This window comes from Perca flavescens, chromosome 6 (assembly GCF_004354835.1).
Source record: "Perca flavescens isolate YP-PL-M2 chromosome 6, PFLA_1.0, whole genome shotgun sequence".
In the NCBI taxonomy this organism is placed as follows: domain Eukaryota; kingdom Metazoa; phylum Chordata; class Actinopteri; order Perciformes; family Percidae; genus Perca; species Perca flavescens.
In genome coordinates this window covers 24,581,585-24,605,921 of record NC_041336.1, presented here as the reverse complement: position 1 = coordinate 24,605,921, position 24,337 = coordinate 24,581,585, and the positions used below count along the sequence as shown (strand labels likewise).

Below are 24,337 nucleotides of genomic sequence, written 5' to 3'. Positions count from 1 at the left end.
AGCACACTGATATCAATCTCTCTAGTTACCGATCCCTGTGGAGTTGAGGCCTTTTCTATGTTTGACTGCTGCTGACAGACAGTTTAGTGAGTCTGAAGTGAAAATGATGCTGTGATGAAGATATCGCTCAGCATTGCCCAGTAGCAATAATTTAAGTTCTGCTTTAATGCCTTCACTTCTGGGTGGATGAACTATCCAGCTCAAGGCAGAATTCAATAAGCTTAAACAAATTAAGTGTGCAAATGGTCTTTTTTTGTTTTGTTTTCATCAGTCTTGAAAGTCTTTAAAGCAGTACAATATTGTTTCTCTATCTCTGTGCCCCTTTCTACTTCCCCCCTATCTCTCCCATTCACACAAACAGACACAACATCTTTTCATCTTTGGTTGATCAGCTCAGATAAACACATGAACCAGAAAGGATATGTCTTAACTGGCTTAGCTCAAAGGACCCAATATCTACCCCCTCAAATCAGATATGACTGAAAAGAGCATATATGAAAAAGAGAGAGAGAGAGAGGGAGAGAGACACGGTAAAAGCTGGTTTGGCTCCAAGCAGCCTCAATAATTACACCCTTTTAACTCCCCTCTTAATTCTTTTGAAATATTCTACATGAGGATTTTGTCTATTGCTCTCTGCTCTGTTTCATGCCTTTTCATTAGCACTTTCCTCCTCCCTTTTTGTATTTTGAGCAGAAAACAACACATGCATTTTCTGTGTGAGTTTCATCCCCTATTTTTACTTGTGTTGTAGGTAGAACACTGTGGACAAGAAAATGTTTCTGACTCACACTCTCTAAGGAGGTTGCATAAACTGATTGAGGGGTAACTGCTGATTAGTTTGGATCAAGTCGTCTCTGTTTGTTTTGCAAGTAGCTGCATACAAGTTATTAAGCAGGGATGTCACGCAAAAAATATTGAAGAAAAAAAGAAACAAGGGAAAAGGGAATTACTCTTTGTTTGATAGAATTTAGGAAGTAATACAAAATATTTTTTTATATTTGTACAAAACATATGTCATAATATGAATGATGTTCAGTACAAAAAACACAAGTTACTAATAGACTAAATACTGGCATGAAACACTGTCTTGAACTTATTCCATGTGCATTTTGAGTGTGTGTGGTACACTCACACTGGAAAAATGACTAAATGAAGTGTATTCTTAAAACTGCCAGCACATTTTGAGTGTGGTGTTGGTCTATTGTGTCAGAATGCAACAACCTTGATTTAGAAGAGCTACTCACAGCTAGAAAAAAGTTGTATTAAATGTTGCAGAAGACGTGTTTACTTGTAACGTGAGGTCTACACTTTTGAAATTGGTGTTAATGTTTTAAAATTGCAGCTTCATGGCATTCACCAATTCCTATGTGTTAAAAAAGAAATAAAATCATACATTAACTGCTAAAGTAGTGCACTGTCAATATTAATATATGGCACATACTCATATATATATATATATATATATATATATATATATATATATATATATATATATATATATATATATATATATATATATATATATACATACATATTAGGATATTGTATAGACTAAGGACACATTGGTGATTACATCAAGCATCACACACACACACACACACACACACACACACACGCACACACAAAGCTGGATTCCCCAGAGTGCCAACACAGACAGAAACGGTTACAGTCGGTTTGAGTGTACGTTCTGAAACAAACCCAGAATAAGTAGCATCTAACTGCATTCGCACACACTCACAGACATATACACAAACCCACACATAAGAGAGTATTAGCAGGGTTCACCCAAGGGAGTCTGTAAAGAAAATGATTCTACAAGCTGTTCCCAGGATTATAAGTCAGGTCCCCATGTGGGTGCACTAGCACACACAAACACAGAGTCAGTGTGAACTGTATTCCGCAGCAGATAGAGAAACTGAGCTCCCAACGGTATTAAACATTTCAAACACTACAGGCTTCACTTGATTTTCCCTGGAGGCTATACCCAGCATGCACCTACTGCCAGTACCTCACACAGCGCAGATGTAATCTATGTACTGCACAGTAAAGGGAAATTAAGTGCATGTGTAGCATTTGAACATCACTGTATTGTTCTGCGTGTATCATCCGACTGTTGTGAGCTAGAAAGACATTACCATACTATACGAATACTATACTATCAAAAGCATTTCGGCATTTTACATTTTGTTTCCTCGTTAAAATTACTGTGTTAACGTTTTTCAGTGATTTAAATAGTGAAACAAGCTAACCAAAAAAAACACCAAAACCAAAATGCATGGATCCATTATATGGACAAATGTTTTTTGCTGCAGCTGTGGATTACATTGACAGATTGCAGATAATTAAGTATACTCCATTGCCATTATTGCTGCCTTAATTCTTTTAGCCTCTCAAAAGAAAAAGCCACAACAAAAGGCACAACAAATGAGTTTTAAATTGGCAGCCAGCATTTACATCTTCATCCTTCAGAACCCATAATTCACCAAAAGAATTATATATATAATATAATATAATTCACCGCAGTAAGTCAGGACTCATAATTTAGAGGGACATCTGAGAAGCCTTACTATGAGCATTCATTTGGTGTTGGATCCCTCACACAATGCTACATTAGGTCTCTAATGTGAAGAGGCTCCCAAAGGCTTCATTAAAAATGAAAATGGCCTGAGAGGGTGTGTCTAAGTGTGGGCCCATACAGCTGTGCTTGTGTGCACATCTGAGTGTGAAGGTGAGAAATGTGTGTGTATTCATGTGTGTGAATGCTTGTGTCCTGGATATGAAAAATATCCGCCGACGCAGAGGATGGAATGGTGGTTTCACTTCGTTACGGGTTTTTGGTAGTTTTTCTACCTTCCCAAGGCCTGGTGCGGCTTCATAGAACTGAGAACAGTCACACACCTCTCAGTGTCTCTGGAAAGTAAATGACTAAATAAAAATAAAAAAGAAATGAAAAGCTATAAACAAACAACCAAAGAAAATGTAAAAAGATTATATATTTTGACGAGTCTCATGTCACACAGTCAGAAATATATATATATATATATATATTTTATGTTTAAATGCATTTTTAAGACCATTTTGTCACAGGAAATGCTAAACACTTATTCACATTTTGTGATTTAGCAAGATTACATACACACATTTTTGTTTCTCTGACTGTATTCATCCTATTTTGAAATGAAACATTTTGAACGAAAAAAGCTGAGCAAAATGTTACGTCAAATCACCCTCTGCGTGCAACTCTACAGTATCACACCACTGTTTCCCAGAGCTAACTGTGGAGAGAGTGAATGGCATATCTGATGTATCTCTAGTCAAACTGAAATGAGGTCTGTAGAGGATGGTTAATGGACAACTGCTATTTCATTCATCCCAGCCTGACTGATTGCTACGTATGAGGAGGCTACTTTCACACCTCATTTACTGAGTCTGCTAGCATGCTAGATTCAATCACACACAGGCACATGCACAGGTACTGTATCTGCGCGCATACACACACACACACACACACACACACCTTATATGATAATATGACGTAACGTTAGTGTTTGACAGCAGCTTAGCTATTTATTGACAAATGGATAGACGGATGGATGGACATGCAGATAGATGGATACGCATATAAGACAATATCAAGTCTAAAGAGAAAAAAATGTAAAACATAAAAGTAACATTGTTCTAGATATTTTTACTCGCAACTACTCAAGTAAAAATGTCCACTGACGGCACAGTGCAATCAACTAAAATGTCAGAGACAAGTGGCCCATGAGAGGTGATTGGGCCTTTAACTGCTCCAATCAGCAAATGGTGCTACTGTATGAGGCTGTCTACATCTGTCGGGAAAAACAGGTTGAACATTGGAAGAAACTGTGTGTTCTTGTGTGACAGAGGGAGACAGTGCAAAAGCGTTGATCTGAGTGAGTATGTATAAGAGAGGGTGATCTTTCAGTGGGAAGTGGAGAGGTTACTTGGCCTTTTCAGCTTCAATCACAGCCATTCAGTATGATGCAGTTATACAACTGCTGGTGTTCTTCGAACGGAAAGACAGCGGGATATAATTTGGCCTTTACTTAAGATGAAGGATAAAGCTACTTCAGAGATTTGGCTTTAATCATCATCACCACACCGTTCTTATTGCTGTGATTGCCACCACCATGAGAGGAGTTAAAAGTGTGTGTGTGTGTGTGTGTGTGTGGCGGGAAGGGGGGGGAGGAATATGAAGAATTGCACGTAAGAAAGAACTGGAAGGGACAACTTTCAAAGAATTTAAAAAGAAAGTTTCTCTGTTAGATGTTGGGCTCACAACAACAAAAAGTAGGACTAGAAAAGAAAAAAAAAAAAAAAAAAAAGGGCCGGCAGGGGAGAAGAGAAAAGAGGAGAGGATAAAGGATAAATGGGAGACAGGAGCAACAAAAGACAATGATAAGTTAAAGAAGAACACTCTTATCTGTCCTTATGTAGGTTAATTGACTGAGGAATTAAAGCAAAAAAAGATATAATTCAATTCAATGCATGGACATTAACAATAAAAGGGCCGGTAGCATATGAAATGATTCTTAACGTACACACACACAGAGACCAAGCTAGTGTGTCGTCCTAGTATATTTCTAATTATCAGTTAATTGTTATTCCCTATCATTAGAAGGGTGGTTTTTTAATTGTAATGTAGCCAAGCAGAAAGCCTACCTATACATGTGGGGGACAATTAGCCACCTCGATTAACCCCTGGTTAATTACAACCTCCATTGCTGCTTCCCACAGCACTTTCCCACTTCTTTTTAGCCCTCATCTCTATCCCCGGGCCTTCATCCCCATTTTTTTTCCATTTCTGCCCTCATTTCATTCATCTCTGATCTTCTATCTTCATTGATTCAAAAGTACATCTGTTGTGAAATACACTGTCTTTTTTTTTTTTTTTTTTACTAAAAAGTTTTGTTTCATTATAGTTTTCTAGGTTACCATTACCTTATTTCAGCCCTCTATTTCCTCCCTAAATATGTCCCTCCTCTATTATTTCCTAACCGTTGTCCTCAGTGATGTGACTGGGACTGCTAGTAGGCAAGCAAAACTACAGTAAAATATGGTTTGAAATGAGGGAAACCAGAAACACACGCACAAAAATCCAAAGAAGCAAATTCCTTACTTGTGTCTTTATCACTTTCACATTCAATTTCACTCTTTTCTTGTAATTATCCTCCATTTATCCTCTTAAGTTGCCACTTCAAATGTACAAAACCACAGCACTACTGCCGGGGTAGGTGGAAATGACTAATTAATTTATAGTTCAACTTCTCTACCTCACCACACCAAAGAAATAAGAGCTACATGCATGCCCCTTTTCATAGTGCAGATGCACCTATGATGCAGGTCTACTGACAAATGTTCAACCCATGTTGGACTTGTCACCATTACCAAAAACTCCACTCTGCAGTGCAGTTCCATACACTTTACTACAAAAAACACAGAATTATACAGAATTGCATACTATAATTACAAAATTAAATCTTGCACGTGCAATATATATTCCTCTCTGACAGTTGGTATACAATTATACGGAAAAACCCCTCATGCATTCAATATTAAAAAGGTGACAGTTCCAAGAATAGGGCCGAACTTCGATTTGAGACGCCCTCTTTCAGCATGTCTAAGTTTAAGTTTATTATTGAGTGAGAATCAGATGCAGCATTTAACCCACTCTATCAGGAGCAGTGAGCAGCCACTGTTACAGCGCATTCATATTGTGTGTAAAAACAGCTTTTCCTGCTCAAAATTGGCTTTTATGTGTCTGCCTGGATTTGGTTCAGCCAAATTCTCTGACCTCACCCTAACCATGATGGTATAGTAAATCACTGCACTGAGCTGTGGTCTCCCTTGTGTCTCCTAACCCTTTGCGTCACACACTCCTCCGTCGTATTATTTAAATAGGCTAGCAGAATTTGAGGGTGTAGTTACCCTTTAAGCTCACTTTGGACAAGGTTATGTTACTGAAGCTCAGTTACACAGCAACACAAAGTTACAGCAACCAAAAACACTTTCATTAGAAACATTAGGTCGAGAAGGGTCCTGCTTTAAATGCAATGTATCTGCCCGGGCAGATCGTGGACAACCCGAGAAATAATTTACAAATGAAGCTGATATGTTGTCTGAAAGCAGAGGCCAGACATGCCTATTGTCCATTTATGGTGGAAAATGGGTGATAACGTGTTATAGTATGTTGTTACCCTAACACTTTCAGAAACAAGATTTTTTTTTTTTATTTAAATGTTAGAAAATGCATTTCTTACAGAGACAGAAAATGCAAAAACAGAGAGATGGGTAGAGAAAGAGCGAGAGAGCGAGAGAGAGAGAGAAGGGATAACAATGTCCATTGTTCCATTAGGGAAGACAATAATGACTGATAAAATGAGTTTGCTAAAGAGGACACAATGGTCCTTAATTGACTCATTAGGGAGAGAAGAGAATGAACTGCACTAATGAATGGAGTATGAGCACCGCAGCTAAACTGCTTGGTAAGCAAAACAGAAAGACATTAGTTTATTAAATCTAGGCAAAGCAATATTATTTGTTCACAGAAAGGGGTAGTACAAGAGACTATAGGGACAAAAACAAAACGGTGAACAGGAAAAACTCTGGATTGCCTAAGTATTTTAGTTTTATTTATCAGTGACGTATTATTATCTTTGATGGAAATTATTGGTAAAATGGGTGACTGTGTACTGTGCATACCTCTAGGTGTTCCAGGATATATGGTGGGTTGGTCATACCCAGCCTTAGCATGGCTCCTTCAGGAATCTCCTCCACCAATCTCCACAGCAATGTGGGCAGGTCTGTCCCTATGTCTCTACCATAAGCTCCTGTGTCTTCACTGGTCAACCAGATCTCACACACTCCCTCTAGAAAAAGACACAAAGACAAATATTAAACACGCTTAAGATTTAATTTAGATGCCATTTTGTTTCCAAATTTTTTATTCAGCAGAGTGATGATCTGTAGCACAATCACATCAAAGCACAGCAGTTTCGCCAATGGTCAGTTAATATGACATAACAGTGTTGCCACCGATAATGAGTTTAAGATTTTTTATGCAGTATGCTTTTCCAAAAACATACTGCCCAGTGTATTAGCAATAGGCAATAGCCTATAACTTGTATCTAGTATAAAGCCATATTTACACAGCTTTTTTTAAATATTTATCTGAAATAATAATATTTTTTATTGTGTTTTTGACAAGCAACATCATCCTCCCCCACACCTTACCTTTAGAAATCTACTGTGGCCACTGCCTAAATGCTCCAAGGCTTTGGCAGAACCCCGCTTATGACAGTCACTGACAAGTATTAAAAATACTCTTTTGATAAACATAAACTCCAGAAGTGTGAAGGTCACATACAGCAAGAGGGGACCATCTACCGGCTTCATGCTAAATTAGAGCAACGCTCACTGCTAGAGCTTAATGATCTAACTGTCATTTGGCTGTAGGTCTGGAAATGGTTGAGTGTCTGCTTAAGCTATGTGTTACGACATATCATATCATGGAGGCACACAGAAAAACATTTGCACTTGCAGGGGCACAAGCTCAAGTACACACAGACGCACACATACACACAGGAAACCACACAACCTCCATTATCATTAGCTGTGCAGAGACAGACAGAAAGATACATGTGGTCATTCAGAGAGTAAAGATGTTTTTTGGCTAATTGGATGGTGTGTGTGTGTGTGTGAGTGAGAGTGTGTGTGTGTGTGTGTGTGTGTGTGTGTGTGTGTGTGTGTGTGTGTGTGTGTGTGTGTGTGTGTGTGTGTGTGTGTGTGTGTGTGTGGGAGAGAGAGATTATAGACGATGGCAGTATAATTGTCCGGAGTGAAAGAGTTTCCAAAGCTCATCATCGCTGACATTAAGATGCACTAATGATTTCTGGAGCCAGCCACGTCTAAAAGCACCATCAAAAATATCCATCAATCACATGTGATCAGATTTAAAGACAAACACACACTGTACAAGAATGCATTCAGGATATGATGCTTCAGTATGCAATTAATGAAAAGCATAGCTCACTTTGCTCCAATACTCAGTAATAGCCTTGTTCATTAAATGTTCTTTATCATTTATTAACTGGTTCAATTTGATTTACTTAGAATGTAGGCTCTCTTTTAGCAATGTCTCCCTTCACAGACATAGAAAAGCTAACCATGGACTGTTAAGAGCTTCAACGGGGGTCAGTCTCTATGCACAGACATGCTATCATCAGCTACCTTTGATTTACAATGAAATAGTGTCTCTGTTTAGCAACATTAATACAATGGTTGATTTGCTTCTGTATCAGATGTTTCATCTTTTTAGCCTAAATTATGGTGGTGACAGCAAACAAGGCAGGGCAGCTAATGTCAGCTTGTTTGGACTGAATTATACCAATTCCTCTGCCAAGGTTGCTATGCCTGCATCATCTGCATTCCAGGAGTGAATCTTTTCCTACACCCACTATAATAGCAGCATCACTTTCTACGTCACAGCTCTGTCCCAGGATAATATTCGCCAAGTGGTCTCTTAATAGAGGGCCGGACCTGAATTAAATTGGCCTAGGAACTAAATTGGTTCCTTCCAAAACAACATTCCTGTGATTCCACGGACATAATGCTGCCAAGCTAGTAAGCTTGTGTGCTGTCTGCTATGAAATACATCTTGTGATTCCTGTGTTAATCATGTTTTGAACAGGGTGATGCTTTGGAAAAAGTCTCAAGGCCACAGTCATACGTAGACCTCCAGATAAACTCAATAACCTGCCCAGTAATTTGCCCCTTTGGCCTACTTATCTGTCCCTTTTGTATTAGCTGTGCCAATGGTGTTATTGTTGGCTAAAGAGAGAGAGAAGTTGGCCGTTTCATCAGGAAATGTTAGCTTGCTCTCCCTTCACTATCTGCTGTGATACACACTACACACCTGCTTCCTCTGGTTTTGGTATGTGTGCAGTTGAGAGAGAGTGGTCACACTGGTGCAGGGCTAAAATGTGTCTATCAGCCATGTCAAGATTACTACAAAGAAACTCATCACCACAGGAGTATTTTGCAGGGCGAAGTTTTGCTTTTAATATTGTGCTTTACATTCATTGTGAGAATGAAGGTCTTTTAATCAACATAGAAAGCCAAATGATGAAACCGACTCCATATTAAAATATATATATATATATATATATATATATATATATATATATATATATATATATATATATATATATATAAATAAAACCTAATCTTTTTAATGTGGGATCTTTTTTTTAATTCAAGGTGGTCTAATAAATAAGATAGCAAAAGTGTCCTTGAGCATGCAAGACACTGAGCGTGTACCAATTTAAAGAGGTTGTTCCATAGCTGACCCTGACTTCTTACCCTCAAATTGAAGGGAGACAACTCAAGGAGAATTTCATCATATAATATGCAGGGCTCGACAGGGCTCGACAGTACTTGCCCGGGACAAGTAAACTCTGTGTTCGGGTAAGTGAAAGCAGTTGTCCAATCCGGCAAGCAAAAAATAAATGTAATCTTGTGAGTGAAAGCCACTGCTCAGTGAGAGACTTATTTAGCGAGCTAACCAGTAGCACAAGAAGGCCAGCGACGGCAGAGACACTCTTTCCATTGTTACGTTTCACAATAAAAGCCCTAGACATATAGGATAGACCACATAACCCCTATTTTTAACTGGGCGCACCTGCGCTGCGTTCCGGAAGCGATGCTGGCCTCACGAGCAATTGTGGCCATTCAAGTCAATTGTTGATATTCCACCACCCGCATCCCAGAAGCGTGCTCCGCTAAAGATACGCGTCAGGTCTCCTTCCTTGCGAGCAACGGAGCAGGAAGTGAGACAGCGAGAGCATATAGTCAATTTACCAAAATACACCCCCCAATATCGTATATGTCTCCTCTACAACACCAGAGACGAGGAGAGATTCACATTGGAGGTGGAAAAACATAATAGACACCACAGATCTTTTTTTATAAGGACAACGCCAGACAAGAGAAAGCATGGAGGTAGATACTAGCTTAATAAACACGTGGTTGTTCTGTAAACTACTAGTAGAGACAATCAAATCTGTGAGTCGGACAGGCAAGACGCTCCGCTCCTAAGACGCTCCCGGTGTGGTATGGCACGTGACAGAGGACGGAACAAAACCTTGTCGCAGCCGGACCGCAGCACAGACACACCCGGTGGATAATCCAGGTAACTGTTAACCTGAGGGAATTTAATTCCCTCAGTATTTCGCTAAAAGGAAACTCAATAAAATAGCTTAAAGTAGCTTAGTGTTTCCTGCGGCCGGAAAGCACAGGGGGGAGACAGGGCCGGAGTCTTCAGAGTGTCCAAAGCTCACCCCCGTCACTCCACTCAACAGACTGCACACTGCATCTACTCGCTCACTTCACCAGGGTCCTCAAAAGGACCTCAAACTGTCCCAAAAACTTCATTCAGCCTTCGTAGATGAGGACAACTATCGCAAATTGGCATTGCTGCCGGTATGAATAGTTTTGATGCAAAATATTCGCAGTCGAGTATTCCGCATTTTCGTGTTGTTTATTCGTCAGGCAACCAGTGTATGAAGGCCTTCAGTTCGGTAAAAGAGAGAAACTTGAATTCAAAAGGTGTATGGTAGAATTCTTCTGATGGAAAAAAATATTTCCTGAAATTTTGTAAATTTATACCAGCAATTGCATTTGCCTCATAATATTAGTGCATGCATAGTATTGTCATTTTTTGTGTTGTTATGTCTTTCCAGACAGATTAAAGGCTTTTTTTTAATACGCATTATATCAGCACATCCTCCTTGTAGGCTATAACTCAACATCCAAGCTCATGATAACAGCAAAAGGCAAAAACCCTGCATAATAGCTGAAAAAACCAGAGGCCCTGAAGCACCTGTTCCTCCAGTAATTGAAAGAATAACTTAGAAACGTCCCAGCTTTGTAATTGCTAGGGGTTAATTGCATGTTTCGTATGGTAATAAATTATAATAATTGTCCAAAATACCTGTTACATTTGCCCTACATTTTCCATTTTGGGCAAGTAAGTTTAGCAATCGGGCAAATAAAACATAAAAAAACATCTTAACATCTTAATGTCAAGTCCTGATATGAATATTGATAATGTGTTATTGTAACTGTTAACCAAAACATGTAATCGGCAAGTTTCCACTCTGCTGTGAGATTACTAACCATTCACCTAACCCCATTGTTCCATGTCACTTTATGATGTAGTATGTCGGAGCAGTTGTAAACAAGGGTGGGGAGCAGGACGCTTTCCCTAAAAGCTATTAACATTCACTGAACTCTGACACAGCAGAGCAAACACAGCACAGGGAGGAGCGAACAAAACGAGGGCATGACAGAAAGATATTAAAGATGAATATAAGCTTTGGGTTTAAGCTTTCGGGGGTGGGGCTAGGTAGGTAGGTAGAGAGAGAGAGAGAGAGAGAGAGAGAGAGAGAGAGAAAGAAAGAAAGAAAGAAAGAGAGAGAGAGAACGCACAAGGGGAAACAGCTGTGTGTATGTCTAAGCTGCATTTGTCTTTGTCCAAGAATAACACCATCGCCATGTCTGACAAAAGTCATACACCTTTCAAACAATCATCACTCTAACTCTGCCAAATACTTGTTTGGTGTGTGTGTGTCCATGGGTTTTCCTAAGCTAAAAATCAATATCTCAGGCCTAGAACAAAAAGTATTGTAGTGATATTCTAGTGACCCTGAAGAAAACTGGTGGCTTTGGTTTATGTTGTGTCAACTAATCCACTTTAGACTGATACATTTTGGGATTCACAAAATTACTTAAACAAGGAGTAAAAAGTGACCTTTCAAAAAAAAATGCCCTTGTGTTCTAAAGACCTTAATTCAATCATACAGGAAGCTAGAATGAAACCTTTTCAAGTACAAGCATGAAAGTATGTCTATATATTGTAACCTGCAATTCTATGTCTATGTACAGTTTATAATAAAAAATGTTCTGTTCATTCATCATCACTAGTATGATGTTTCCAAGTTAACAATGCCTATAAACTGCAGTGCTTCCATATACTGTGGCAGACCCTTATATATCATTGTATTGTTTACACATATAGGGTCTTGGCTCAGCCTCTGGATGAAAGGATGGGAAGAGTGGGAGGAGAAAAGAGATGAGGGCTTTGAAGTGGTTGCTTTGAAGAAGCATGACAGAACCAATTGATTCAGGTGATTGGGAGCTTTAGTAAAAGCCACTGTTTAAACGGTAAATGGGTCTTAAATCATAAATGAGACACACAAGCGGCACAACATGACCACACAGTTTCATGTCATGCTTGTTTCTATTAGTTGGTACATTCTGGCTCTGATTCCTTCAATAGCACATACTTCTTTTATTTCAGTGATATTACCATTCAAAATAATAGTTTGTTTATGTCATAACTTCAACTAAATATCTGACTGGAAACCAAAATGAAAATTGACTGTATATCTAGTTTTGTTATTATCTGATTATGATTTGTATTTTCTATGTTTATCTTTATCGCTGTTCTTTTTCCCAATAAGCTATTATAGATACAAAAAAAGGCAACATATTTTTCTTTCTATGGAGTGGAAATATCCTCACTTATAGTACCCATTTTTCACATAGTATGAAAAAAACATTGAACAGTGTTTATAAAAATGCAAATAATGGCTTTAATCGTAACATATATGCATTTTATTTATAAAGATTAAGGTCACTGTGTTTTTAAAGGATGGCTGACTTCAAAATGTAACATATTTTTGGATGATTGCCTACCTAATATGTACATAAACTAACATTTTCTAATCACTCACTGGCACTCAACACTTGTACATTGCTTCATGATCCTCTACAAAATTCTTGCTTTAGCGGTAACAGCAGCAACGTTCTCAGCCTAGCAGGTGTTAGGACAGGCGTCAAAGGATATGATCTAGCGTGATGTCACCAGCAGTGGGTGAACAATATGGAAACTGATGCAGACTGTGCATTTTTATCAACTGTTTGCTTAACAGATCCTAAACCAAATTACTACCAGTGCCTCCTTTACAAGCACATTCTTTTGTCTTGTGGCAAGAAGCATTGTCATCATCAAGATCAGTGTGAACAAGTGTACGCAACAAGTGTAAACACATTGGATCATTTTGGTCGCTCGGCAATGTCTAATGTGTTTGTTTTGGCTGCTGCTTGTCCTGAGATTGTTTGTGTGAGCAAAGCGCTGCCCCTGATGTGAATTATTGAGAGGGGGAATCCCAAACATTTTACAGTTTCACAGACAGCGGCAGTTGATCCCACCATGTTTTTATGCATTGTTTTGGTCCTGATTTAACACTAGGCCATCGTGCATGTGTATACCCAAAACAATACGCTATTATTTCCAGTATGAGCACGTTTACAACTCTGTTTTTGTGCATGTTTGCATGTTTGGGCCCAAGTCTGTACTGTATGTGGATTGTGTACATAAATACACACATTGCAAGTAAACCTTCAATTTCTATCCTACACATATGGGTTCGGTATTCCTATTTATCTTAATCTCTTCAGCAGGATATACATTTTGATTGGCTGCCATAGGCTATATTTAACAGATTATAGATTAGATGATCCTATTAAACTACATTAAAACCCTATTTTCCACAACACAAGTCAACACATGGCTAAGCATGTTAGAGTGCATACAAGAAGAGAGAGCGTGAAACAGAGAGCGACAAGGAAACAGTTCAAGGATGGTTCAAGCTTATCTATGTAAACTTTTGTTGGTATTTTAACTTTCAACTAATGTCCTTAAACAGTTTTGAAAATGATGCAGTATTTCAATATTGATCAATTATAGTTTATTGGACTATTAGTACACTTTCATGTGACAGCCGGATAGGCTGGATATACATCTACACGCCCCCTCATGAATCATGGCAGCTTAATGTATACAACATGTTTGCTTGGGTGTTGCTTTGTGTCATGGAAAATAAGAATTTAACGCAGTGTAATAGGATCATCTGTATGTGCATATAATCTGTAATCTCTTTAACATTAACCCCTTGCAACCAATCACAATGTGCATGACCTTATGTACAGCAATAACAGCTTGGATCCCTTTGAGCAAATTTGCTCTGATCGACTGATCTCATTACATAACACTACAGCAAAAATGTTAACTCTTGGATGACTTGCACTGCCTACTGCAAGTCAGCATCAACCACGCCAATACCTTTCCCATGAAAAACTTGAGACATATTGACACATGCATACATTATCTGCTGCTTGAAGCAATCAATTCATTTGGCCAACATGAATATGTATCAGACAACAAATTAAAATACTCTTAAAGGGATGTGCATTCTGCCTTGCAACACACACACACGCACTCTCTGTGCTTTATCAATACCATATTCATTTAAACCAAAGGAAGGATTTATTTTTTCATCATATGGAGAGAACACACACACACACACACACACACACACACACACACACACACACACACACACACACACACACATTTATGAAAAAACATCTGAACCGCTTGGTTCGGTAGTCTCGGTTCAGAGCGTGTGTGCCGCACGGTTCGTCAGTATACTGTTAATGTGCACTAACCTCTTACTGCCGTAGTGCCCACTTTCGACACCTATGTTAAAACACTTACTGGAAATGACGAGCGGGGTGAGTTTGATGAACGCAACACATGGCATGGCACATGGCATCTCATATTGTACTAAAATAGTTCACCGAAACGTGTTTCTGAAAACATTTTAAGCGAGAAATAGGCCATGCAGTTGCTGAATCTGTCTTCATTTCAGATCAACAAAGGTCAGTTTAAATGATTTTCGTCAGATTTTGAGAGGCACCGAGCTGACCGCTCCTCAAGTGGAGTGGGGTGGGGTGCCGCTGCAGGTCACGTCACACGCAGAAATGTCAAGTGGGAGAGAGGCTGCCTGGAGTTGGAGGATGCGCCAATGTCGTTTATAGTCTGGTGTGTGGGAACATTTTGGATTTCACGTTACCTATGACGAAATAAAACAATATATAGAACTGCCACTGTGTGCATGTATTGTGCAACATGCATTCAATATGCTAATTTTAGCTATATATCATATGCTGAAGTATATTCTCGAGTGTTAAAAGATTAAAAGAAAAAATAAGATGAACCGTACAGAACCGAAAACTGTGACCCTAAAACCGTGATACGAACCGAAGGTTTTGTGAACCGTACCACCCCTAACACACACACACACACACACACACACACACACACACACACACACACACACACACACACACACACACACACACACACACACACACACACACACACACACACACACACACACACACACACCCCCCTCATCTACATATATCCATCCAACACTTTGGTACAGAGCCATTGACTGGAAGGCCTGTCTAACCTTTAATCACATTAGTCCCTCGCCTGTCCTCCACCATCAGCCAACCCCCCTCTGGCTGTCTGCCTCCACAGTAAACCTCCCACCCACCACGAGACAGTAAAAAGGATGGGGCAGATGTCAACAACAGCAACTTGACAAATGAAATTATGAATTTGAAGGGAGAGAGAGAAAATATGCCATTGTGTGGTGAGGTTGGATTAAGAGGAGAAGTTGGTGAGATTTGTTGACAGAGGGATACAGAAATACTGATACTCCTTTTTATTAACATAGCAATGCACAATTTGTTGTCAATATCACACACCACTAACAATCTGCTGGTGCTTATTCTAAATTTTAACATGAAAACCACTTTATTTGATTTGGTACTCCTCATTTCCCAGCACTGTGCGATACCTTTCCCACAGTACTTAGTCTGTATGATGCAGGTTTCCATGTGATTCCAAATGATGCTATATTTTCAATAATTACCATGTACAGCTTTACTGAAATGATGAAGTTTAACTACAACACAGTTTATACTGGTGTTTTCATTCTATGAATACCATCCACCCCTGCATGACATGACTGACATTAGCTTACATAAAAAAAAATGACAGCTTGTCCAATATCAAGAACTTCTTTAAACATTCTTAACATATTTTTTGCAACACCCACTTATTGAAATTCTTGAAATTTGCTTATCTCTGATCCACAGGCATGTAGGAGATAAACATTTTCCACAAACACAAGCAGCAACATATTAATACACATTTACACACAAACACAAGTCCTCCTTCAATCCCAGACACACTTTCTCACAGGTTTACACACTATAACCCATGCATAACACCACACACAGAGTTTAATTGCAGTAATTAAGCAGCTTAATTTAGAGCAACAACTGTTGATGTGGCACGTAGGCGTCTTGGCAGGTAGCATCATCATCATGGATTAATCCAAAACACACACTTGAATATGCAAATATTCTCTCAGGCATGTTTACACTAAATACATGCATGTGTGCTTGCACATTGGCGTGTACATGTTGCACGTGCACGTGTGTGTGCATATGCATGGCTTTAATGAACAGCCTACACAATCCCTTAAACAACAACATGTCAGCTTTAACCTACTTTCACATAGTTTCTGAGACACAGACTCGACCTTCTGTGCACGCCTGAGCATGAGATGGAGTTTCTGGATACATCAAAGCAAGTGTGTGTGTGTGTGTACATGCAATGTATGTGGTACATAAGAAAAACATGCCATAGCATATATGGGTAAGACATATTATATGGATATATCAAAAGTAATTGGCAGAGGGCATCCATGTACTGTGTGTGTGTATTATATGTAGATATGTGTAAGCATGTATAAGCTTCTGGTGTGAATGATGGGCAGAAAAAGACACAAGTTGACAGTAAATTACTGATGCTCTGAAACTGATTTTTGCAGCCTGAGTCTGACTAACTTTATGAGATATGAGATTAATTGCAAAAATCCATTTGCATTTAATAATTCCTTTTCATGGGAAACAAATGTTAGGAAAAATTTGCAGATATTAGCCCTAATTAACTAAATGGTTCAAAGATCTTTTCCTTTCGTGCCATGGTTTAAGTTCAACAAAACACAAAAAGGAATTTGTGGTTTAATGTGCAAAAAAAGAGGAATGAATTGTCTAAAGTTATATTATATTATATAATTTGTACCCACTTTAAAATGAGACCCAATTCTCCCCTTGCATCCCTAACTACAGAAGAAATGGAAATCTTAAAAAGTGTAAAAGGTTAAAGAAAAATCTGCAAATACAGAGTGATTGATAGAGAAATTAATGAAAATTTCACAGATTCTGTAGTTTCCCTGTCAGTTTCTAAGCATACCACTTCTTACCATTTTTATAGCTAAGAGCTATACGGGCAATGTGGTCAAGTGGTTAGCAATTAGGGTTGGGCATCATTTGGATATTAACGATTGTGATTCCAATTCCGATTCTTCCTTTCGATTCCGGTTCTTATTGATTCTCAATTCCAATTCTTTGAGGGGTGGAGTTGAAACAGATCACATGCTTATTTCACAGATAAGAGGAAAGCCACACTAGAGCGCCGCTTTCTGTGCTCCGTGGCTGCAACACCACAAGCGCCTGGTTGCTACAGAAACCAAAACTTGCAAGCATGTTAAATTTGGAACCTATGATCAGATTTGAAACCAAATCCTCCAAACAATTCCAAACGATTCAAATAAAGAAACGATTCTGATGGAATTATAATTTCCAAGTACGAATTGGTTCTCGATGCCCAACCCTATTAGCAATGTCACCGACAAGTTAGCATTGGTCTTCTCTGAATGTAGCCCTGTGATCGTCTGGCAGCCTCTCCACATCGGGGCTTGCCTCTCACCCAGTGCATGCTGGGATAGGCTCCAGCCCCTGCCATCCTGAACAGGACAAGCAGGTCTAAAAATTGGATGGGTGGATAAAAGGCAGAAATATGCCTTGAATATATGCTGGTTTACCACCTCTACATGTAGTTTATTTAGATTTGAATGTATGAGCAGAAGGTAACTGTGTAGGACTATTACAATCACACTGACTTGTCCTTATATAGCTGTGCATGGCTATTACAAAACAACATCTCATAAACAGATGAGGATCAGGATAGATAACAAATAACAGGAGATAATAAGTGGGATAGATTGTGCGAGATCTCTTCACTGAGATTCTTTTAGGAGTGAGAATAATGTTATAAGTGATTTTGTTAGCAATAAACAGGCCTTGTTATCTGCTCTAATTAAGAAATACTCATTAATGTCACTTAACAAGCAATGAATGCAATTAAACAGGAGAGTGAAGTAAAAGATGTCGTCACAGTAGGTCAAATTCAGCTGTTGATACATTGCAGGTTAATGACGACTGTCCCTGAGTTGCAAGAGAATATCTGGCAAATCATCACATTTAAAAGGCTGACACCTGCAAATGTTTGGCATTTTAACTTGATAAATGACTTAAAAGTTCAGTTGATTACCAAAATTACCTGTCAATCTACTGATTTAAATCTTTTCAGCAAAAAAAAAAAACTGAGTATGTTACTGCGAATTATATCATTGTATGAAGCAGGGGCTATCTATCAAATAGGGATTATCCATACTGTCTTGAGATTTGACCCAATGTTCGTCTATCAAGATAATGAACTTGTACTGTACGTCATTAAAAGCACACGAGTTGAGCCGAGAGGAAGATGAATGGCTGATGGGGTGCGTGGATTAGAGGACAGGGAGGCTGATTTTGATAAATAATACGTCTGGTCAGTATTTATGCTAATATATTCATGACCCCCAGCAGGCATCATGTTTGTTAATCACTTAGCCCTGTGTGTGTGTGTGTGTGTGTGTGTGTGTGTGTGTGTGTGTGTGTGTGTGTGTGTGTGTGTGTGTGTTAATTAAGATAGTGACCCTATGATATACTGTTTGCGTTTATAACTGTATTTGGAAATACAGTGTATGTGTGTGCATGTTAATTTAGTCAGTGGCTTTGTAAACATTATCTTATTATGTAAATGCTAGTATTTTTATGTAAACATATGGGCTATTTACGGTTTTAAAGCTTTAGACTAATGACTGTGGTTTGTTTACCAAGTTAACAAGCTGAGGTACAGATAAGCCATATGCAGGGCTCCTGAACCCAATCTGCCCATCCTCCCTCTCACTACCTTCCTGTTCCTCAGTTAGTCCTCTCAAACTCCACATAGCAACACCACTTTCACATACTAACTCTGTGATATAGATGGGTTAAACCCACATCAGACGAGATCACAAGTCACTAATAAAAACCTGATTGTTGTCAGTCGCCAGACACTTGGGTTAAGACTCCCTCATTTTAAATGTAAAGTACTTGTAGTGCAGGTCGATAATTGTTATATATGTTGTATTACTTACAGTATAACCCTGACACTCATGAATATACTGTACATACACATTAATCCTGGGACCCTGTTTAGTCACACATTATGCTACATAAGAATTCTACAAAGAGAGAGCAGAGACAAAGATATACAGTACAGGAAGAAAAAAAGAGGGTGGAAAAGGAGAGGAAAAAGGGAGTGAACTGCAAGAGAGCTGACCTCTTATAAAAGCCGTTCTTGAAACTGGTTGATTTATGTCACACACACACACACACACACACACACACACACACACACACACACACACAATGGAATGTTTGTCACTCTCAGGTACCTTACCATGAACACACCACTGTCCTCTCACACACATCCTTTATTATCACGCCAGGACAGAGTGGTTTATAGGGTACAGAAATGTGTGCTTATTACTGTAACAAACAGCTTTATTGAGTGATGGACAATAATATCATCTCTCTCTGAGGAATGAAGAAGCTTTTTGGACTGCGTGAGTGCAGGTGGGCACATGAATCTGTATATCTCATGACAGTTAAGGCTACTACTGCAGACACACAAAGCTGAAAAGCAAAGTCTAGCTACTAGGCAAGGGGCTTAACAGCAAAGCGGACTTCTGCCCCTAACACACATACATACATACATACATACATACATACATACATACATACATACATACATACATAGGGGGTCGAAGGAAATCAGAAATCAGACATAGGGTTTTCCGCAAAGTGACAGATGTGGCGACAGGCCATCAAGTCAGGCAGAAACACTCAACGGCTTCTTCAGCTGAAGACCGGGAGGGACATCCACTGAGGCAAGACAGAAAAGTGCCAGCCCACTCACACACATACAGCAAAATATACAAACACTTCACAAATTTCAAGGAGTTACTATAATGCGTAAAACATTTCCAACACATTACCCTTCACATTAGCAAACTTAGTTTTACAGTATCCATTAGCTCTGTTAATACACGTTCAACTGGAAAGCAATGTCAAATGACAAAATGTTTCTGAAGTTTAATGTACATCAACTTCAACAAACACAAACTGCTTCAACTACAAAACTGACTCTAATATATTTTCCCTTACAATAAATATTTGTGAATCATTAAGTGTTACTATCCCAATATTTGATTCAAGAAAAATATCCTCACAGCGCAGGACTCACTGAAGCTAAATGCCACACTAGAGCAATAGGCAGACAGAAAGAGGTAGACAGAGAGATGCACGCTGGAGACATGTCCGAACATGTACCAAACATGTATCGACATGCAACCGACTGTGGGAGTAAGTTTGACTGTGTTTACAAGTCATGCCGCAAAACATGATTCTCTTTTCTTCCTTGTAGATGAAAACTCCTCTTTTTTAAACAAGGGTCTGTGTCTATTCTATATGACCAAAACTTTTAGAACAAAGATGTGTCATTCATTTAACAGAGCCCCCACTTTATTCATGTCTTCTTACATGTGATTTCTGTTCCAAATCTTTCTTTTTCCTCCTCCCCTTTTAATTTTCTCTCTTACTAAACTTCAATTGATTATTTTCTCTTATTTCTGTTACATTTCCCTCAATTGTCTTCTTTTCATCTTACTTTAACCTTTCGGTCATCAACTCTAGCCATTTACTTTCGCTGTTCAGACTGTATTTTTCAGTACTATTTTTAAGTATTTCTCTGCATTGCTCCATTTGTGAACTCTCTTCTGCCAATCGTGTCCATCATGTCAATGTTGTATCATAGAAAAAAATGCTATACATTCCCAATGCTGTACGAGACTGTCCACTCCATATCATATTCCATAGTCCACACACCATGGTCCAATAAACTAATATTCTAAAATATTAAGACATTAAAACACAATCCCAAAATATATCTTTAGTTCACAAATCAGGATTGACATTTTAAGTTTCAGACAGATCTAATAGGAGCTGGGCAGTCTGAGCAAAAGAAGTAAATAAACTGTGGATAAAATGATGGATTCTAACATAAAAATTGTTTTTGTAACATAGACAATGTAATGGGTCACTATGAGACCCACTAATGAAATGTTTCACTTTATAAGTTTCCTAGATTTTTCAGCCATGCACTCATGCTGTGAACTTCCCATTTTACTTCATATCAAAGGTGAGAACAGTTAATTCTGTTTCCTCTTCTCCTCTCATGCATATTTTACAGGGAACATAGCCGTGCTTTTGTTTGAGCTGCAGCCTTTTCAGGGCTGCTCAGCTGAAACTTGTGTTGTGTTCATGTGATGTGGAAATTAACAACTTCTCAGACTTGATTCACCCACTCAGACTAATTCCATTCATCTATTCTGGGGCTTAGCATCTAGAAGTAAAGCCATCAGTAGAAACTAAATTTCACCCAAATGTTTAGTTTCTGTGCATTAAAATGTTATTCTATGTCCTGTTGCAGTTTACAGTAAACAAGGTACTCAGAATGCTTAAACATATAGAAATTGAAAAGAAAACATAAAAGAGTTACTTATGTGTGCTGTTGATCAGCAAACAAAGAGAAAAATGTAATAAAGTTTGTACTGTAGTGTTGAATATTCAAATGTATTATAAAATCCTAGATTTTTACATTTACACTGAAAATAGAGATATTTATCTTCAGCTTAGGCCTGGCAAAATATTTTTCTCTTCCCCATCACAAGAAAAGTAAATCCTGTGGCTGTGGAGTAGCACATGCACAGTAGCAACCCTACACCTGCTTGGTTTGGATGACAATGCCAGCTCCCCATCCACTTACTTGATTTGCATATAGTGCATGAACATGCCATCTGATTAAACTGCAGACAAAATATACACAATGAGTAGGCACGGACTCATTATTTGGATAGCATATTGGATGCAGAAAGATTCAAATATCACAGGTCTTTACAAACAAACTAAAACATTAAAATTAGTACAAAAAACAAGTACAAAACTTGCTGCTTACATGAATGCAATTGACATGAGGCTTCCAGCTACATCAGGTGGCTTGCCATCAAACTGTAATGTTGCGAAATGAATATGATCAAAACATGCTAAATAAAGCACATTCAGTTCCCGTTTTTGAAGGAGGGAGATAGAAAACTTTGGCTTTAAAAAAACATAATGTCACTCAGCTCTCACCTATTAAACAATGCTGTATCCACAAGGAAAAGTAATTATTTTGTTTCAGTGTAGTAACATGCTCTTTTGAAACGGATCATCTCCCACATCATCTCTACATACACCCCCCCCCCACACACACACACACACACACTCCCCCCCACCCACACCCACACCCACACACGATTGAAAGAGTGCATTTCAAAGTGCATTGTTATCTAGTTGTGTATGAAACTGAGAATTATTATTTTTAGACTGCAGTGTGACAAAACAAGGCTTGTCTGTCAAGGGGCAAAGCCAAGTACAACCTGAAGCACGGAGAGTTAAAAGTTGAGTTAAAACAGTTTGAGGGAACATTTACTAGAGGACATACTTAGTAGTTTCCAGCATTTGCACACCATTTCCCTGAGCAAGTGTCCGTCTCTTTGTGTGCATATGTATCTGTTTGTGCGAGTATGTGCATGTGCATCAGCTGTCCCCCCGTAGCCCTTTTATGTCACCCAACACCAGGGGCTCGTGGCTGTGGCTACGGGTGGTCCACTATGTGAGAACTGGTTCCTGCAGGGGGTGTGAAGAGAACCCCCTGATGGTATCAAAATATATACCACGGGGGGACAAACAACACAAACACACACAAGAACGTACGCACACACAAACACCACTTTCTAGATATACTCCCAGAGATTTTTGCAAAATGAAGGCAGATTCTTTCGTAATGTCTGTCATTGCTGTTAGTTTCTAAAATAAGAATGATTGGGATGATTAAACAGGACAGGTATGTCATTAAAAAGGAATTTGCAAGGGTGGTAATCCTTGGGAAACCTGCAATTTTGATTCTTGGTGTTTTGATTCTTGGTGTCACCATTAGATTGAGAATTGATTCTTGATTCAATAAACAAAAAATAGGAACTATATTCAACTTCCTACTCCAATTCACAGTGAGCCCAACTGCTCGCCTAACTTTATGTCTTTAGTTCACTGATAGCAATACAGAACAGAACTGGCAGTAGGCTAACTGCTCTAGATGAAGGTCACAGTCTGCTAAATAGAAAAAAAAGAAATAAGTGTGTGGCAGTACACCGTTCCATGTTACAGTCTTCTGTCTGTATGAGAATAATGAAATAAAAGTAATTTACTGATCAACACTGGAAAATGTCTTTTGTAGAAGCAGAAGTTGGTCTACTTGTTCTGCAGTAAAAAGAAGTGCCCTACTGTGCTGTTACTGATCCTAACGGTATGTCTAGCAGTGGAGAACTCCCTCTCTGCTGTTTCACAATTACCATTGAATCTATTGTTAGCCAAAATGCTGTATGGGCACAGATGAGACAGATTATGGAGGGAATTATTTTCTCCAACCTTTTAGTTGTTGTTTGACTATTCTCGCAGGCCAGTCTAAGTAATTAGGTAAACTTAAGAAATGAACGTGTATAAATATTTGTCTGTGTATTTCAGAGCCTAAAGCCTTCAATAGTGAGACCGGCACATACATTCTAACATTGTGTAACAGCACTAAAACACTAAAATACAGTTTTCTACATATCATGAGACAACTTCATCATACAATTAACTTACATAAATGAAGCATAAAGAAATGCTGATGCAACTGGAAAGCTTACAGTACATTTTGCTGCCGTGTTTCCCTGTTCATTCAGCTGAACAGGAGATCAATGACTTGCTGATGGTGTGCGCCTTGAGAAATGATCTGGGGTTTAGCCTTTCAAAAGCAAGGTTTTTATCTATCCATATGAATTCAGGTAATAGTGATTCAACATCAGAAAGTAAAATAAGTGAGAGAAAGATAAAAAGAAAAGAAAGAACAGTGGTTGATAAAGGAGAGAGGAGTTACACACAGACACTAAGACTGCGAGAAAGAGTGAGAAATCATGTGAGGACATGTTGGTGAAGACTAAAGAGAGACTGATAAGACAAACAGGTTGTGATAAGTTTA

The 24,337-nt window shown here is 38.7% G+C and overlaps 1 protein-coding gene across 4 annotated transcripts in view; it reads right to left on the bottom strand.

Moving 5' to 3' along the window:
• cdkal1 (CDK5 regulatory subunit associated protein 1-like 1) overlaps positions 1 to 24,337 on the bottom strand; it is a 280,572-nt gene that overhangs the window by 126,730 nt on the left and 129,505 nt on the right. For all 4 annotated transcript variants that reach the window (XM_028580855.1, XM_028580856.1, XM_028580858.1 and 1 more), the window contains exon 9: positions 6,727 to 6,893. In XM_028580855.1, the coding sequence (XP_028436656.1) occupies positions 6,727 to 6,893 (167 nt within the window). The remainder of the gene's footprint in view (positions 1 to 6,726; positions 6,894 to 24,337) is intronic.